General features: G+C 35.9%; 9 protein-coding genes across 9 annotated transcripts; 4 read left to right on the top strand and 5 right to left on the bottom strand.

Moving 5' to 3' along the window:
* Window positions 1-203: 203 nt before the first annotated feature.
* On the bottom strand, window positions 204-808 carry RO3G_01757 (uncharacterized protein; the record flags this gene model as incomplete). The annotated part of the gene is made up of 3 exons (XM_067656348.1): window positions 204-414; window positions 512-653; window positions 709-808. The coding sequence occupies 3 exons, from the start codon at window positions 806-808 to the stop codon at window positions 204-206; spliced, it is 453 nt and encodes a 150-aa protein (XP_067512449.1).
* Window positions 809-3,095: 2,287 nt separating this feature from the next.
* On the bottom strand, window positions 3,096-4,175 carry RO3G_01756 (uncharacterized protein; the record flags this gene model as incomplete). The annotated part of the gene is made up of 1 exon (XM_067656347.1): window positions 3,096-4,175. The coding sequence occupies one exon, from the start codon at window positions 4,173-4,175 to the stop codon at window positions 3,096-3,098; it is 1,080 nt and encodes a 359-aa protein (XP_067512448.1).
* An 888-nt stretch (window positions 4,176-5,063) lies between these two features.
* Window positions 5,064-5,687, top strand: RO3G_01755 (uncharacterized protein; the record flags this gene model as incomplete). The annotated part of the gene is made up of 1 exon (XM_067656346.1): window positions 5,064-5,687. The coding sequence occupies one exon, from the start codon at window positions 5,064-5,066 to the stop codon at window positions 5,685-5,687; it is 624 nt and encodes a 207-aa protein (XP_067512447.1).
* A 131-nt stretch (window positions 5,688-5,818) lies between these two features.
* Window positions 5,819-6,871, bottom strand: RO3G_01754 (uncharacterized protein; the record flags this gene model as incomplete). The annotated part of the gene is made up of 1 exon (XM_067656345.1): window positions 5,819-6,871. One exon carries the CDS (start codon window positions 6,869-6,871, stop codon window positions 5,819-5,821), a length of 1,053 nt encoding a protein of 350 aa, XP_067512446.1.
* Window positions 6,872-9,950: 3,079 nt separating this feature from the next.
* RO3G_01753 (uncharacterized protein) lies at window positions 9,951-11,094 on the top strand (the record flags this gene model as incomplete). Its single annotated transcript, XM_067656344.1, has 2 exons — window positions 9,951-10,038; window positions 10,082-11,094. The coding sequence occupies 2 exons, from the start codon at window positions 9,951-9,953 to the stop codon at window positions 11,092-11,094; spliced, it is 1,101 nt and encodes a 366-aa protein (XP_067512445.1).
* An 83-nt stretch (window positions 11,095-11,177) lies between these two features.
* RO3G_01752 (uncharacterized protein) lies at window positions 11,178-12,095 on the bottom strand (the record flags this gene model as incomplete). Its single annotated transcript, XM_067656343.1, has 5 exons — window positions 11,178-11,208; window positions 11,257-11,467; window positions 11,514-11,637; window positions 11,688-11,995; window positions 12,053-12,095. 5 exons carry the CDS (start codon window positions 12,093-12,095, stop codon window positions 11,178-11,180), a joined length of 717 nt encoding a protein of 238 aa, XP_067512444.1.
* A 2,232-nt stretch (window positions 12,096-14,327) lies between these two features.
* Window positions 14,328-15,425, top strand: RO3G_01751 (uncharacterized protein; the record flags this gene model as incomplete). The annotated part of the gene is made up of 3 exons (XM_067656342.1): window positions 14,328-14,393; window positions 14,560-14,931; window positions 14,979-15,425. The coding sequence occupies 3 exons, from the start codon at window positions 14,328-14,330 to the stop codon at window positions 15,423-15,425; spliced, it is 885 nt and encodes a 294-aa protein (XP_067512443.1).
* Window positions 15,426-15,645: 220 nt separating this feature from the next.
* On the bottom strand, window positions 15,646-16,646 carry RO3G_01750 (uncharacterized protein; the record flags this gene model as incomplete). Its single annotated transcript, XM_067656341.1, has 5 exons — window positions 15,646-15,654; window positions 15,699-15,789; window positions 15,853-15,917; window positions 15,967-16,008; window positions 16,152-16,646. 5 exons carry the CDS (start codon window positions 16,644-16,646, stop codon window positions 15,646-15,648), a joined length of 702 nt encoding a protein of 233 aa, XP_067512442.1.
* Window positions 16,647-16,784: 138 nt separating this feature from the next.
* Window positions 16,785-17,440, top strand: RO3G_01749 (uncharacterized protein; the record flags this gene model as incomplete). The annotated part of the gene is made up of 2 exons (XM_067656340.1): window positions 16,785-16,804; window positions 16,858-17,440. 2 exons carry the CDS (start codon window positions 16,785-16,787, stop codon window positions 17,438-17,440), a joined length of 603 nt encoding a protein of 200 aa, XP_067512441.1.
* Between the last annotated feature and the right edge of the window lie 352 nt (window positions 17,441-17,792).

Genomic DNA, 17,792 nt, shown 5'->3' with positions numbered 1-17,792 from the left:
GAACTGAAATTATAAAGCAGCGAATCATGAACAGCATTTTAAATCTCCGACTATACTAAAGTAAATGGTTGTCTTTCCATGGACATTTGTATAAATTATGGAAAAAAAAAGACAAAAATGATTTTAATACAAAGAATTCATGCTGTGAAACTTGTTTGTACACACAGAGCCTTGGACAAAGTCCAATTGAAAAAAAGTGATTATTATACAGGATTATCCAAATCTTGATGGTATCTAATTCTATTCATTCTACCTTGCTGTGAAATAGGATTGTTATTTGGACGATGGTTTCGATTATAAGGCTTTTGTTGTTGTAATTGGTTGATAACAGGCTTAACATATTCCTTTTCAGACATATTTGGTTTTTCAACAAAAGGAAGCGTATCCTGTCCCACTCTTTTTAATTTACATTTACTAGGTGTACAAATATATAAATGACCATTTCTCAACTTACAATGTCTATTAAATCATTAGTGCCGTATTCTTTCCTTTTTGTTATTTGTAAACTTACACTCCTGATAGCCTTAATATATCCCCATTTTTTATTTCACTCCCTTTTGTACCCCAAACAGTCATAACAACAGACCCTGTTCGATCTGCTACTAAAAACTTGTAAACAACATCCCCGTCACGTGTACCTGTGGGCTCATTATCTACCAAATTATGTTCATTTTTTGTATAAAAAAGTGGTTTTTTTTTTGTACTTACCTGGTTGAAGCACAATCACCTCACAATCAAAATTTTTACATTGTGCATTCATATCTTTTACTTGAAGAAAATTTGCTGCTACTTTTTGTTGTTCAATCATTTCTTTTTCTTTTTACTCTATAAATTTCATTTGCAAGAAAAGAAAAAAAGAAAATAGAAAATTAAATGACAAAGACAAGCATTTATAGGCTTTTTTTTTTTTTTTTCCCTGTTCCTATAAGCACCATGAAGCACACACCGCATTTGAATACAGCTTTTTTAGGATGTAATGGCGGATTTTTTAAAACAAACTGGCGCATACTAAGAAAATAAACCATATCTTTGGAAGTTGTCAACGAAGTAAGATATTGGCTTTCCTATGATTGCTTGGACAATATACATATTGAAAGAATGTTTTTGGGGTAGCTTGTTGAATGCGTGTTCTATTCTCTGGTCTTTTCAACAACTATCTTTTATTGGTAATATTAACCTCTGAAGGTGGCTTTGAATCATATACCTTTTGCTCTGTTTACAATCAAAACAAGCAAAACTTCAGCTGCATTCTATCGATCCCTTATGCTAAGTTATACTTATCATGAAAAGCAGCAGCTTTAAATTGCATCTCTGAATTTGTATCTAGCAACACTTGCAAACCATAGACTCCATTAGGATATATCCATACAACCTTAAAATGAAAACAACCCTGCTTCTTCCATACATTTTTTTTTTCACAAGTGTTAAAAATTGGTTTAAGTTTAGAAACCTGTATTCGTATGATTACCTATTAAAAGTATCTTGCAGGTATAATATGCAGTAGTTATTACCCACTTCACTTATCGTCTTTATTAAAAACTATTTATAGTACTGCATTTAGCAATCGCTTTTTTAGTTAAAAAAAACTGTTCTTAATACTACTTCACATCATTAATAGGCCAAACGGAAGGCAAAAGAAAGTAAAAGCTGAGACGTCCTTTTTTTTCTTTCATGTAACGTGATCGAATGATCCAATGATTACCAAAGAGCTAAACAAAGAAAAGTGGTAGGAATACATGCTACGGACCGCATATTTCCACGTCCAAAAAATGAGCAATCTCATAAAGATTCTACATGAAGATAGTAATAAGAGCAACAAGGTAGCGTTATAAAGGAGATGAAAGAATGGTCAGCCGTGTCTTTGCGTTTGCTAAGTGAAATCGATGCATGTGATTTATCAAGTTAGGTTGATTACAGGACAGAGAGCGCTTGTCTTTAAGAAACTGTTGAAGCCAACGTGTCTGTAGACCGTGTTGTTGAATTCTTGTATCTAATAGGTTTAACTCGCCTCAATTTGAGTCTAAGCATGACTATGTACCTTATATTAGGTTTGCAGTCATGTCAGACAAACTGTAGACCAAGGAATTGAGTACTCGAAAAAAGTAGTTGGGAGATAAATCATCTTGGAATATGTAATGATTGACAAAGTATTAATGCATCCATTATAATGACATGTTCCTCAATAGATAATCGATGCCAAGAGTAGATAGTTCATTGTTTATAGCAAATGCTCTTCTAGATAACGGCGTTAACGATAAATCTAGATCAATTTCTGCTACCAAAAGATACTACAGAAGTCAATGTCCATGAAAACTTAATATGAGTCAAATGTAGAGTCGTCCAGAAGAATCTAAAAAGCCTTTGTTTAATATTATCAATTGTACCACATAATTTGCAACATTATTTAAATGAGCGGACAGTGTGTTCAATTAGCTTTTTCATAACATCTTCAACGAACTCGTCGATGGACAATTTTCTCTCTATTTTTTGACTTGATTTTTTAATCATTTGACATTTTCTGTTGGTAAAAGAGCACAATCAAACTCTAAAGGATTAGTTTTACAAGACGTTGATGAACTTGATTGTGGAATCAGTAACGACACTAAGTGAAAAAATAGAACAACTTGAGAAATATATCACCAGCCTACTTACAGCCACTCGTATTATATTTTATTTATGCTTGATCTACAGCTATCATTGGTTAAAATATTTTAGAATTTATTGAATCGTTATGAAAAGGATATAGAAAGCTGATACATTGATACTAAATACAAAAATATAACAATAACGTTTATCTAAATAGCCAATGAATGAAACAAAAAGATTGGTTTAATTTTTATTCTAGCAGCTCCATTTCGGATGATCTGTCAACAAAACATAATCCTTTTATAAATATTCATGATAAACTAAGACGTAAAAGATGACAAAGAGACGAGAAAGGCCAATCTTTCCTTTTTCTAATAATTGTTTGAAAACTGCTTTTTTTTTTATTATGCAAAATGGGGGTTTTAAACTTTATGAACCTTCTCTCACGCACTTTTTTTTTTTTTTTTTTTTTCATAAAGAGGAGAAGGGATAACCAATAAAAATGATATTTACAAAGGAACATAGACCGGTTCTTTCGGTCCTTCACAAATGACCTTGAATTTCTCTCTGGCATCTGCAATACGATTAGCAAAGACGATTCGAATATTTCGATAAATATAAATCCTCTTCTTTTCCGTTCGACAAATGTGAAGATGAATAGCATATCTGAGCACATCCGGATGATTGGATGCTTGTTCACTGTAAGATTTCTGCCTCAAGAACGTCTTGGAGTTCCTTGGCATATCGGTAAAATCATAAGGGATCAGAAAAAGCTTGACGGCCGTCTTATTTGGGTTTTTGACAACGACCTGAATTTGTCCCTTGGGAGGGATACGGTAACCGGGTTGCTTGATACCGTTGGATTGAACGTGGTTTTGAATATCGACCGTGCCAACATACGGTGTCGACTGATCATCCTGAAGGTCATAAAAGGTCGCCGGAAACACGATCGACCAGTGTGACGGACATTTCAACGAGGGCTTACAGTCACCATGGCCAAGGACACCCAGGCTGCAGTGGAAAGTGATTGGCTTCGAAGGTTGAGAAGACATGCGACCCGAAAAGAGGGATTCTTCAAAGCTGCCAACGAGACAACCGTGGTCTAGCTGGAGTGAGTTTCGACGGGGGGCTGGGATAGGGATAGAGAGAAAGGGTGAGGGTGAGACTGAGGGTCGACTGTTGATGGGTGATGTTGAATAGGCAATGGCATTGCGATGTGTTGTGTATTGCATGATGTGGGATGAAGGAATGGGTATCGATGTCGTCGTGTGGGTATAAGCGTCTTCCCCATACTCATCTTCATCCATCGGATCCTCATCTTGGTCAATGGCGGATAGGGAAAGACGAGACAGTCTGCGGACAGCAATGATCGGTGTCGTTGTCAGCGGCCGGTGATAGCTGGGATGTAGTGGGGCTTCAAATGATATCAGTGGCTTTTTCTGCATAATTGTGGTTTCATCCAGTACGACCTGAATAAAAGTGGAATTGGAATTAAATCTTGAGGCCTTTAAACGGGCTAGTTTTCTGAATTCAATCATTCTATCAGGTGCATAGTGTGTAAAACATAGCTGATTCTTGCAAGCAATCATTGCGTGCATACGGTATGTAATAGGATGTGATTGAATAAATTGTGTCATGTTTTCTAATAATTCTTCGATCGATCCATTTGAACGCTCATAGTGAATGATCCATCTTTCTAACAAATGATCCGTGTCTTTTTGTAAAATATTAATAATAATTTCTTCTTTTGCTATGTCGGAGTTAGTTAAACAACAGAAGGAATCGTCTGCTTGATGATCAACTAGACATCTCTTATTATTATTTCCTAATCTCAAGTCAAGTACAGTTTCAAGCAAACTTCTCCAGTTGTTGTTTTTGTTGAAAAAAGTAGGCATATTTGGAAACATAAAAAAAGAAAAGAAAAGGAAAAAAAAAAAAAATATGCAAGTAAAAATTTTTTACCTTTTTTTTTTTTTTTTTTATAATGCTTGGGTAATCAATTCTCAGACCACTTCCTTTTAAAGACAAAGGTTTTTTTTTTTTTTTTTTTTTTTTTATATATATTTTATACTTGGACTCTACTTTTTCTGTTCACAAAAGACTTTTTTTTTTTGTGTCCACTCTATCCACATCTTCGAAAAGGTTAAAAGGAGGTCACGCTAATATCAATGTTTGTTTTGTTTACAAATTATGTTTGTATTTCCTAGTGAAAGAGAGCTTCTTTCAGGTCAAATAAGTAAATAATCTATCTTTTTCAAATTTATAGTAAACAATTGTATTAAAATGAAGACTCATCGAGGAATAAAATAATTAGTTTTATTAAAAAAAAAAAAATAGGATCCTTAACACAAGCTGTTACACTTGTTTTTTTAGCATAAAAAACTTTACTTTCCTGTTCCACACAACAATAGCCAATCAAATATTAATGCGATTTATTACAATAAAACGCCGCTATTTTTTTATTTTTTATTTTTGCAATGCTTCGAAAACAACCTTCAATCTTCAAAAGACTTCAATCCACTCAACCCAAACGTCTTATTTCATATCAAAAACCCAGACCAACGTTCGGCTTTTTACAGCAAATACCACTTTATAAACGTTTCGCTATTTTAGGCACAGGTGTCGCAGCCACTGTCGTTTTCGGGCCCATTCTACTCCTTGGTCTCGGCGGTCTTGCAGCCGTAGGTGCGTTTCGTCTGTGGCGATCCCCGTTTTATGACCTTTTTAAGCGAGTGGCAAAAGATCAACAGGAATACAGTCGATTGCAGCAGGAAGCCTTTCAGAGATTGTCCGCATGGGCTCGTACGGAATCAGGACACGCCCAGTTAGTTGAGCTGGGGTTATACCTCGAACACATTACTGAGAGAGCTCGTTTGATTAGTACAGAATCTTCAAAGATGACAGTGAATGGTGTGAGTCAGCAGCAAGTGAAGCTTCAATTTGAATTGACAAATCATACTCAACTCGTTGTTCACGCAGTGATGAATGAAGAACTTGTGAATATTCGTGATATTCAGATTGTGAAGGGGTTTAGAAAAATAAAAGTACCAGCTTATATACAAGGAAGAGTGATAGAAGGAGAGTTTCATGATATTCAATAAAGAAATGGTATTATGATTCTATACACATATTGATCCATCATCACTAATTCACCACACTCCAAAGAAAGAGCACCTTTCCTTATTCTACATGTTTATTATTTTTTGAGATGAAATGATAAATCGTACTTTTTTTATTTAATTTTCTGAAGCTTTTTATTTGCAAACTTGAGCTTTGTTTGAGTTCGATCAACATCCGCATCTAATTCATCCAACATTTGGTTTTGGGTTTCAAGTTCGTGACCGATCGTAACACCCAGTTGCTTTTGTCTTGCCAAGATGGTACTAAACTGTTCGACTTGCTGGTCTTGATCGTCCATGAGCTGTTGTTGATAGACCAGTAGACCCTCATTATCCAAACCTCTTGTCACCTCTGTCTCTTGAGCCAAGGCTTGCTGCTTTTTAAACGCGGCACCAAAGGCTCTTCCCTTTCGCACTTCGTCACCCAGCAGGGCCTTTCTTTCCTTGGTCGTCGTCGGAGGCGAAGGGCGAGGAGACTGATCTGCCCTGACTGAGGTATTGGCCAACTTCATCAACGCGTCCTTTTCATCCTTCAGACTAGACACCATGTCCTGTCGTCTTCTCAACTCACCTTCCGAAAGGATCCCGGCCAGAGAATGAAGACCGGATTCGAGACTCGACAGACGTGAGGAGAGTTGGACAAGGAGCTTCTTGGCTTGCACGGTGCAGTGATGGGACGCAGAGATCTCGTTGCGTGCCATGTGGGTATGTTTGCGGTTCATCAACGATCGGATCTCCCGTGCAGTTTGACTCATCGTGTGGTATTCGTCCAGCCATCCTTCTGAACTATAGTTTTCTTGCAGGCTGCCCTTGCCTGTGGGTATCGAGAGAAATTCGCGCCAGACATCCGTCAGCCGCCAACGATCGTCTCGGCTGCTCAAGATACCTCGTAGATAGGCTTCAAGTCCTCGTCGTCGGTCGTCAATCTTCTCTGGGTCTGAAAAAGTTGAGGGAAAGTAATGTTTCAAGGGTAATTTCACAGGTCGTGCATGCTTTGGAAAGATGATCTGAAACGTGCTGTCAAGTTTGCTAAACTCGGAATACCTTTTCCATACAATCCAGTTACGCACAGCCGCATGTACTTCAATCTTATAGACCGTATGTGGTTTGGGTTGCTGACGAGTCTCGGCTTCTCGAATGTAAATCGCTTGAACCACCTCACTCATTGTTGTTTTGTTTTTGAAAGAAATATGTAAATATAAATTGACAGAAAATAAAAAATAAAAAATAAAAACGTTGGACTTGCGTCACAAACACAGGCTTGATCACTGATGGGCACATGACCAAGAAGTCCAGTTTGACGGCCTTTGAACTTGTCATTCACAGCAATCCTTTATGATTGGCGGGATCAAGACATGATTTGGATCTTTTAGCTGCTGCATTAAGAATATAGTCCTCTTAGCAGACAGAATCGGGTTGTAGTGCCAACAAATTATAGTGTATTTGATCAAGAAAAGATAATTCACTAATACATTATTCGTATTGAACCATAGTCCCTTCTCTTCCCCTTTTCCTTAAATAGGATGCAGCAAAGTTAGCACAGCCTTAAGAGGAGACCCTTTCTGCTCCATATATAACTTGTATCCCTCATCATTTCAGATAGATCATCTGACGTGAAATTTTATGCTCCTTGGCAATTGTAAATGGACAATCTGTATTACCCGTACGAAAAAAGAAACAGATTTTATGATTTGAAATGGTTCGACAGTCTGAAGTGTGACATGGAAGGTGCTTCTACTTTAAATTACTTATTCAATAAGAATACTAGTCATTAGGGAAGAGGATTTGAATAATCTTTGTTCTGCTATCTCGATACTATGTTACTTTTTGCCAAACAAGACAATTGAAATACTCATAATACCCGGAAGCAAGAAAGACGAGGTACTAAAATGTTTAAGCTCTTTCTGCTTTCCTGATTTTGGACTATACTTTCAAATAATTTATATACATCGTTGTAGAGAGTAGCGTGAACTATTTGCTCCATCAATGAAAATCTCACGTACATGTCCTTCATCTTTTAATAAAGCGTATGGGACGGTGAAGCATGCCCTTATAGTTACTTCTGGGTAGCATGAGGTCAAAGCATCTTTTTCTTCAAGTGCATACACTCCTTCTTATAGCCAATATACCAAGGAACAGCCAATTTTTCTATCAGTGGAATAATTTTTACAAAAAAAATAATGCTTCAAGCATGATTTGCAGTGTGTAGAAACTGATCTTAAAGACCATTTAACAGATTGATTTTGAAACATAGATGGATACATCAACTAATTTTTTTAGCATAGACAACATATTCCATGTTTTCCTGTGACCAAAATGTGTTTATTCTTTTCAAAGCAACCCGCTATCTCAATCATTAGACTATCTAGCTCACAAATCTCCTCCTTTATCAATTTGTCTGACTTGCACTGCTAGCAGTCTTCTTTGGCAGTATCTATAGCGGCTTCTTTATAAAAAGACAAACAGTCATTCTCCAAGTGAATATAATGTCATATCTAGAATGATACTTGGTCTATCAAAGGACGATGATTTGCTAAAAGCTTTAAAGAAAAGAAAAGGGATTAAAAACAGGCTTACTAGTATGAAACAGTTGACTTGCTCTGTAGGCACATAACATAAAAAAACACGTCAATGCTCTGTTCATATCCAATGCATTATATCCTTGCTAATTTTGGTCAAAATATCTCTCAATTAGATTTTTAGGCTTATTTGCGTCCACTGGCATGCCCTTTAGCGGTATGTACGTTAGAAATTGGTTATTAGAAAAAGAAACTTGAATTTACTTACCAGAAGCGCTTGTGATATTCAAAGCACAATCCGTACAGTCTGTATAAGCAAAAGATGCAAGAAATTGCTTGAAGCGTGGTTTTTCAAATGCGTCTTGTTTCCATTAGGACGCGTAGGTTTTTCTTTCCCAAATAATACAATTTTTTTTCTTTTTCCTTTTTCAAGCTTAGATAAAATATCTGCTTTTTTTAGTTCTTTAGATATTTATAGACAGCGATAAACTCAAGCACTAAGAAATTTTGATTTTTTTCAGGTATAATACATGTAAATCCGTTTCTTGAAGAATTTAATTTTGAACGGCAGTGATAGTGACAAAGACGAGACAATGACCTTTTTAATAGGAACGTTTATTTGACGCGCTTGTAGGATTTAATGACAGAGGTTCTTGCGCTGATTTTGAGGATGTAACAATAGATACCTTTAATTCAAACATGGTTTGGCAAGCATATCATCTTGAATTTTTGACATTAGATATTCCCACCCATCCAATAGACAACAAGTCAAATGAGGTCAAAAGAAAAATGACGAATGGTTGGCAGTGTAACTTAAAAACAACAAGCCTTGCTAATCACTAGACAAGCTGTGATTGTACTGACCTCTCTTTTTTTAGGTTAAGTTAACTTTATGAAGATTACAGCCAACAAAAACCGTCTTATTTCTTTCATGGACTGATTACAGATGCTGATATCAGAAAGAATACATGAGTTCAATCAAAGATTAGCCAAAAGATACTTTTGCTAAGCTGCTTTTGTTCTTTATCTTTTCAACATCATTTGGTTGATAAAAGTCGAAAACTCAAAAGCGTCTTATGAGGCTTGCTTATCATTTTCGCTTCACGATCGACGCACGTACCATCATGCTCTTTTGAACGCCACTTGCGGAATATAAAAGTGTCATTGATACAACTGGCTCAAGTGGATCGTATTGGCATCATTATGGGATTTCTAAATATCATCTGGACTCTGTCTTTGGATCATGGTTTTATTTGTAGCAAGTAGTTTGTAAACCATCCCCTTCTTTACAATACGTACCTGTCTCTTTTTAAAGTGAGAATGCTTTCATTTGAATCATTTGATTTTGACCCATAAAGTAGCATGTTGTTGATTAAACTTTGATAAATTTATCTTGATTAGTTGCTGTTGTAAGAGTCTGCTGTTATTAAATGTGATACAAAGCGTACAAAAATCACTGGGTTATTAGTGAGAACCTTCTGTGTTACAAGTTTGTGACTTTTGAAGCCTAGGCCGAAAAAAGTGGCTTTTTTTTTACTTGCATGGTTTCACGAATTGTTTCCAAGAATAAAAAATATTTTACAACAGATCAAAATCTTTTTTTTTTTTTTTTTTTTTTTCTTCTTCTTCTTCTTTAAAATTCACTTGTATTGAATACAAATCCCCTTCAATTATTTTTTTTTCTTTTTGACTCTTTTTTTTTTCGTAAAAAAACACTGATTTCATTATGACTGAAGTAACCAAAAAGAGTTGGAAGCAGCATTTTGCTTTTTTAAAAGATCCTAAATTCTACAAGGTCTTATTCCTCGGTCAATGTAAGTATTTTGTTACATTCTTATTCCATTCTGACTTCTTTAGTGCTCTCTCTTTGTATCACGGGAACTAATGTGACAACGACTATGTTGAGCACTAAATATAATTTTGCTGCTCCCACCACACAAACCTTTTTAGTCTATGCTTGTTTAGCCATTGTGTATAATTCGTATGCGATCTATAAAAGAGGATTAAAGGGTTGGCTTCTTCAATTTTGGAGACGAGGCATCTATTATTTTGTACTGGGATTCATCGATGTGGAAGGAAACTATTTCGTCGTCAAGTCTTATCAATACACATCCTTGCTTTCTGCCATGTTGTTGGATTGTTGGAGTACACCTGTCTGTATGATTCTTTCCTATTTTTTCTTAAAGGTCAGGTATCGTTGGCTTCAATGCGTGGGTGTCTTTATCGCCTTGTGTGGTTTGGGTATGCTGGTGGCCAGTGATGTGATTACGGGTAAAAATTATGGTGCGGTGGATGCAGTCAAGGGAGATTTATTTTGTTTGCTGGGTGCGACACTCTATGGATTTTCTAATGTGGGTGAAGAGTACATGGCTCGTAAGCATCCATTGTATGAAGTCATTGGTATGTTTACTTTCTTTGCTACCTTTATCAATCTCGTTCAGATCTTTATCTTTGAACGATCCGAATGGTCTGCGTTTGCTGATCGCCAAGTGACCGGCATGGTGATTACTTACACAATCTGTATGTTTGTTCTATATTCATTGGCACCTGTCTTGTTCCGTTTGGGTAGTGCGTTGATCTATAACCTTTCGATTCTTACCAGTGATTTTTATGGTTTGATCTTTGGTCTCGGTCTTTTTGGTTATACGGTTACTGTACTTTATCCTTTTGCTTATGTGGTTGTGATCATTGGTATTGCAATTTATCATATTTTCCCTTCTCCATTACCTGGTATTGGTGAATTTACAGCTGAAACAGCAGAAAAGGAAAAAATGGAATTATACGGCAAGAAAGTAGAAGATGAAGAAAAAGTAGAAGACGAAGAAAAGATACAAGAGTTGGAAGAAGAAATGGACAAGTCAAAAAGATGATTTATTTAATATACCATTTTCTTTACTAATAAAATAATAATGTCGGATCATAGATTAATAGTTACACAAATCAAGGAGTTTATTTATAATGATTTTTTAGTTGTTTTGTTTAAACTAAATAGGCAATGAATAATCAATAGAATTCGATATTATCCTACTTACTCTACTGCTTCATCTTCTTCATCACTTCGGGTATCTTCTGCGTTCTTGCCCTGCAAAATACGGATAATGACTTTAACAATCATAATGAACCAATAAACCATGATTAAATTGAGTGATGAAAGTAAACAAATATAAATCTTTTGTGTCAAAGGAGTAAAATATTTTCCTTTCTCTGGTTCCCATTTCATATCAAGGTATTGACTTGGTTGAACTATAAAAGAGTATGAATAAATAGAATATAAAATAATGTTATTTACCAGCCGTGGCCCAAATGATGATGGAGAATAAAATATGTCGAGTGATTGGCCAGGAAATTGCAAACAAAGCAAAGGTTAAATCACAGATGGTTGTGTATCCCATATATTTCAATAGCTTGGCAAGCTTATTTACAAATTTAAGCACAAGAATTTAAAGAAGATGAATAAGCTTACCGAAAGAAATATGTCACATAAATCCATACAGCAAAGTACAGCATTTCCAATTAAAGTGAAATTACTTAGATAACTTGACACAATCAAGGCAATCGTAATCATATGATGCGTCACCATCGCTACATGATCCTTTCTTTTCTTTTCTACATGAATTGTATAGACTTGATGTATCCAAAAGGCCAACTGCATCAAATAATACATCTTCATTTGCTTGGTCATCAACAAGTGAGGATAATCAATCCAATAATGAGCCGTATTCATCCAATGAGGACCTTGATACATGATCCATATTCCCATAGGCCAAAACACTAAATAAGAAGCCAGCATCCATCCCTGCTCTCCATATCTCTGTCTCTTTAATCTACCCATCCCCCACCACTGCCCCAGAGGCTCAAAAACAAATTTCATGGCTGAAGCTCGAAGAAAAGTAAACGTCACGGTCCAAAAGAGAGTATAATACACATCATCCCATCCTTTACCATATTGCGTACCTATGGCATAGGATGGAAATAGACATTTATAAGCGACTGGATGGTGAAAGATGCAATAGCTTGCGATCACTGCAAATGTCAATAATCCCGTTATTTCTAAAAAAAAAGAGATGAATGATGGCCATGGACAAAAACTCAATCTTCAATTACCCAATTCAGCTTGTAACACACGTTCTCCAAAGCTTTTCTTCCTTTTTTCTATAAAACGTTTTGCTTCGGTGACTTTTGTTGGCATAACAATAAAAAAAAAAGAGAGAGAAAAGTGTGAAAACTGGGCTTATTATAAAAGGGGCGAATCTGGCTTTTAACTCTTTTTTTGACAAGTTGATTCAGCCCTGATCAAAAAAAGAACATTTCTTTTTCTTGCTCTTGGATTATTTAAAAATGAATGACAATGCTTTTTTATTCATTGTTAGAAAAGAAGAAGTGCTTTTTTTAGTTTATAATAACTTGTTTTTTTCTGATTATCTTTTGGGGTACGCTTTTATTTTACTCTAAATATCATCATTAGCCTCTGTACACAGAATTCTTGTGATGATGTGTACTTGAAGCAAAAAGAAAGATGTTCTTTACATCCTTTATAAAGTTTGGCATACGATCTGATTCACACAAGCTCAATTCTTCTTGGCGTAACATCTATTCAATTTTTAGATTGGCCTAATGAATGTAAAAGTAAAGAAAAAGAAGACATTCGATAAAGTGATTATTACTTTAAAAGAAAGCTTTCTATTCCTCATTGGCATTTGATCTGTGCAAAGTTGTACAGAATAATGCCCATTTTTGTTTGTATCAAAGAGGGGTGGGATAAACGCGGGGTATGAATATTTATTGAATAACCATTCAAGAAAAGCTTAAACGTTCACAACTGTCTACAATTACCACAGAATGAATTCATTTTGAATAAAAGCTAATGGATTATCTATGCCTGTGCCGTCAAGCTAAAAAGATACTATTCAACTTGTCTTTTTATTTCTTTATTGAATCACAATCACAGCGAGAGCACTTGGCAATGTATTTCACTAAAATCAGCGCTCTTTAATTACTGTCCTATCAAATAAAAATATACAACGAAATTGAGAAAAAGCAGAAGAACCGTCACAGTTTGGATTCGAAAGGAACCAAATAGAATAGAAAGAACATCATGCAAGAATAATACAAGTATAGGATAAGGGATAACTGGAAGATAAACAATGGATCAAAGAAAATTAAAAACATAAAAGTATTTTTTTATTTAAACTTTTACGATTTTCTTTTATAAGCTTGATCGGGCAAAAGGCCTTATTATAGTCTAGGATTATTCAGTTTTATAGCCACAATCAAGATCCAGTGCCATACTATTTTATTTCTAAAATCCAATTAAAGCATACAAAATATAATCAATAGAAAGGCTCATCATAAATCTCTCCTTTCAAAGAATGTAACATTTACATTGAGTACAGTAAACTACATCTACTGCAAGAGTAGGACTTTCTGCTCAATTACACTCAAAAATCTTATATTGCTTATATAAAGAAAGAAAGAAAGAGAGAGAGCTTATGACAATGAATTGGACAAGGACATTCATCTTGACAAAACAGAAAAAAAAAGATGGACGTATATTTCCATTTGCAACCCTATCGTCTTCTTTTACTGTAAATCAACATCAATAAGAGGCAAAGATATACAGCCTGTTGATAGATCACTTCACTGGATAGAATTGTAAACGAAGAGTTGATCACTTGTTTTAGTTAAAAGCGCTTTAAGCTATCACATGCATCTTTTTCTTTGAAAGCTTTGGTGCTCTTTGTACCGTGCCCTTTAAAAGGAAAACAGACTGACTTGACCTTGCTCTATGCTATTTTCCACTCCCCCCCACCCCTCCTTTTCAAAAAAGATTTCTTGTCTACTTTTATATTTTAAAACTCAACAAGAAAAAAAAAAGTTGAAATGTACAATTTCATGCAAAACAAAATGATGAAACCCATTGGTCCCCTTTATAAAAGTACTTGGAAATAAAAATGAACTCGAAATGTCCATCGTCCCAGTAGAACATAATAATGCTGGGAAAGTTTATTAGTAAGCGGAATTTTATTTTTACTGTGTTTATAAAACAGGCTTTTTTATTTTATTTTTCTTTTGCTTTTTTCACATACACACAGATAAATAAAATATGCCAGTGGAAGGATTTAAAGTAGATGTCGAAAAGGCTGTAGGACATGTATTCCAAACAGAAAAGGTAATAGAAATCATAATTTGATACATAAAATAACTTTGAATGACTTAGGTTGTTTGTAACAAGCGCGATTTTATTCTATATGCATTGGGTGTGGGTGTCAAAGAAGATGAACTTCAATATCTTTATGAATTGAGCAAGTATACCTAAAACACTTGAAAACTTCAAGATAGCTTACCGTGTTTTCATTCTAGACAAAGGTTTTGCTCCTTTACCTACTTATCCTCTTGTCCTTTCACTCAAAGGGAACGATTATAACGTCAACCTATTCAAAAATCGTATGGGCGGTAAAGAAAGCCTTCCCGGCATGCCTCCTTATGATCCCAACAAGATTGTTCACGGTGAACAGAGCCTGGAAATTATCACGCCTTTCCCTGTGGAGGGAGGCCAATTTAACCTTCGTAAGACATGCATTGGTGTTTACGATAAAGGATCAGGCATGGTTATCGAAACCGCCTTAGATTTATTTGATGAACAAGACAAAGTGCATTACTGTCGTATGGTTAGCTCCACCTTTGTTCGTGGTTACGGTGGTTGGAATGTAAGGAAGAAAAAGAAAAGAAAAGGACACTAACATATATATTTTAGGGACCGAAAGGACCCAAGGCTACTTCATATTCTCCTCCTCAGCGTCAACCGGATGCGGTCGAGATTTTTGCTAGTCAAGTCAATCAAGCCTTGCTCTACCGTCTCTCAGGTGACTATAACCCCCTTCATGCCGATCCCGAACTCTCCCCACGCATTGGATTCCCTAAACCGATCTTGCACGGCCTTTGTAGCTATGGTGCCTGTGCTCATGCCATTATCAAGGCCTTGGCTAATAATGATCCTTACCGCTTCAAATCCATTCAGGCACGTTTTGCATCTCCCGTCTTTCCAGGTGAAACAATCGAGATTTCGATGTGGAAGACGGCCGGAAAGGATAACAAGACTGAAGGTGTGATCTTTGTGGCCAAAGTCAAGGAAAGAGATGCGATTGTGATCAATAATGGTTATGCTACCATTTATAAAACAGCACAACCTTCCAAGTTATAATTTATTTGTGAGGTGTAGGAAATTCGAGCTTTCGGTGAAGGTGATATGAAATTTGAATATAGTCGCGTTCATCATCAGGTGTAATAAATCCATGTCGTTGCATGAATTCAATCATCACTGTATCTTTTTAGTTTTTTATTTCTTAACTTTTTTTTTCCCTCCCTTCTTACCTGCTGCACAGTTTGGTTTCCATTCTTCATTCAAGATGGTTTCTTTAATCTTAAAGTATCTAAGTAAGTCATTCAGTGTATCTCATTCATTTTTTATGCTTACTTTATCCAAGGGCCAAAGATAAAAACAATCTACTTCTCCATCCCGAGGTGTGGGTACAAAATCCCTAGGTAATTCAAGATCAAAAATGTACCTGAAGGAAATATAAGATTTACTGGTTATTTTTGAATAATATCCCTCCTCTCTCTCTTTTTACTGTGTTTCAGGCTGTAAACCATGTTGTGAATAGGTATAATAAGTAATGGCATTGGCACTGCGAACCTATATGTAAATATGAATACTGAATTCAATCTTTATAAAGTGAATTTACCTTGGATGCAAGCTCATAGGGAATACTTGCTTCTTCATCACACTCTTTTACTACAGTGTCTTTAATTTTTTTTGGAAAAAAAAACCCCCCGCCACCCGGGCCCTTTTAAAAAACCCCGGGGTTTTTTTTTTTTTTTTTTTTTTTTTTTTTTTTTTTTTTTTTTTTTTTTTTTTTTTCCTTCTTACACAATTATCTAATAAACCAGGCCATGTTTGTTTTGTCTTTGCTCTTCGTGCCACCCACACTAATGTGCTTCCTTGCTCATCTACCACATAGGCATTCAAATGAACACCAAATGTGGCCACACCAAATAGAGGCGATGCTGCACGTTCAATCACAAATACAATCTCATTTTGTCCATAGACAGGATACAGCTCGTCTCGCCAACCTGCCAAAGCAGCAAACATCTTGGTGGCTCGCCAGTGATCTGTCAAGGCCTTGAAAACCTCAGTCCTCTTTTCAAAACTATCGACCCATGAAGCAAATTGGACAGAATCTGGTTGAATAACAAAGGGGGAAGGTGTGATGGCGGTGTTGTAAGTGCTGAGTGCTGAAAAGACATCAGGTAGGATGTGGCCCAAGACTGTATTTTGATATTGAAATGGAATAGAAGTGCCGCTTGATGTGTAAGGATATTTATCGCAGCACTGTACTGCTTCTAATAAAGATTTATGAACCATATTGAAAGTAAAAAGAAAGCGAGATAAGAGAGATTGCTAGAGGAGATGAGGGGCACTCAGCCACTTGTGACTCATCTTTCTTAATTATACCCTCAAAATGAAATACTCTACTCTTTTTTTTTTTTCTCTATCTTTTTTATGTCAAAGTTACATATCAGGTAAGAGAAAGGATAGAATCCCTTGTAAAACAAGTGGCTCATATTCTATGAAGCTATAACCAAATTCATCAATCCGTCTGTGATTCTGTTGAGCGTTTTAAAATCAACGAGACCTTTAAGCCTGACTTGATGATCGCCATCGGTGGTGGTGGTTTCATTCCCGCCCGTATCCTTCGTACCTTTCTCAAAAAGACCAGTCGAGGAAACATTCCTATTCAAGCCATCGGTCTCTCGCTCTACGAAGAATTAGGCAATGAAGAAATCCCAGGCACACAAGTCCAAAAGACCCAGTGGCTCAATTTCCATCATCCAGAGGAAATCTCCTTGCTGGGCCGTCGTATCTTGATTGTAGACGAAGTCGATGATACACGTCAAACGTTGGCTTTTGCAGTCAAGGAATTACAAAAGGACATTGAGGCAGAAGAAATCCGCCAGGGAATGCAGCCCGGAGAATCCAATACGGTTTTAGGTATCTTTGTCCTTCACAATAAATTGAAACCCAAGAAACAAACGTTACCCAAGGAGGTCATGGATCATTATTTCGCTGCAGTTGAGATGCCTGATCAATGGTTGGTGTATCCTTGGGATGCTGTGGATATCGAATCCCATACTGAATTGGCGAACAAGAATCAATAATTTATCTATTTGTTATCTCCCATTCCTTTTCTACCCCGTACATGTGCACATTTTACATTTGATAGACTATATATAAACATAAAACCTTTAGATATTTCCTTTTTGTTCCTTGCTTTACCATGTATGTTTAATACTTTTTTTAAAGGACATCTTTATTTGCTAAAAAAAAATAAAGTGTAAAGTAATTGAATGTAGATAGGTAGATATACACAAAAGATCAACTATTTCAATGTACATTTTATTTGAATAAAATTGAAATCTCCATCAGATACACGTCCTTTTGTCGAGGCAGTGATCATATACCAAACTACATTATCGTGTTAATGAATCAAGTCAGTATATTGCATCATCC

This window comes from Rhizopus delemar, genomic scaffold, assembly GCF_000149305.1.
Source record: "Rhizopus delemar RA 99-880 supercont3.1 genomic scaffold, whole genome shotgun sequence".
Taxonomy (NCBI): domain Eukaryota; kingdom Fungi; phylum Mucoromycota; class Mucoromycetes; order Mucorales; family Rhizopodaceae; genus Rhizopus; species Rhizopus delemar.
The sequence above is the reverse complement of the archived record's forward strand: the minus strand, read 5'-3'. Positions and strand labels throughout refer to the sequence as shown.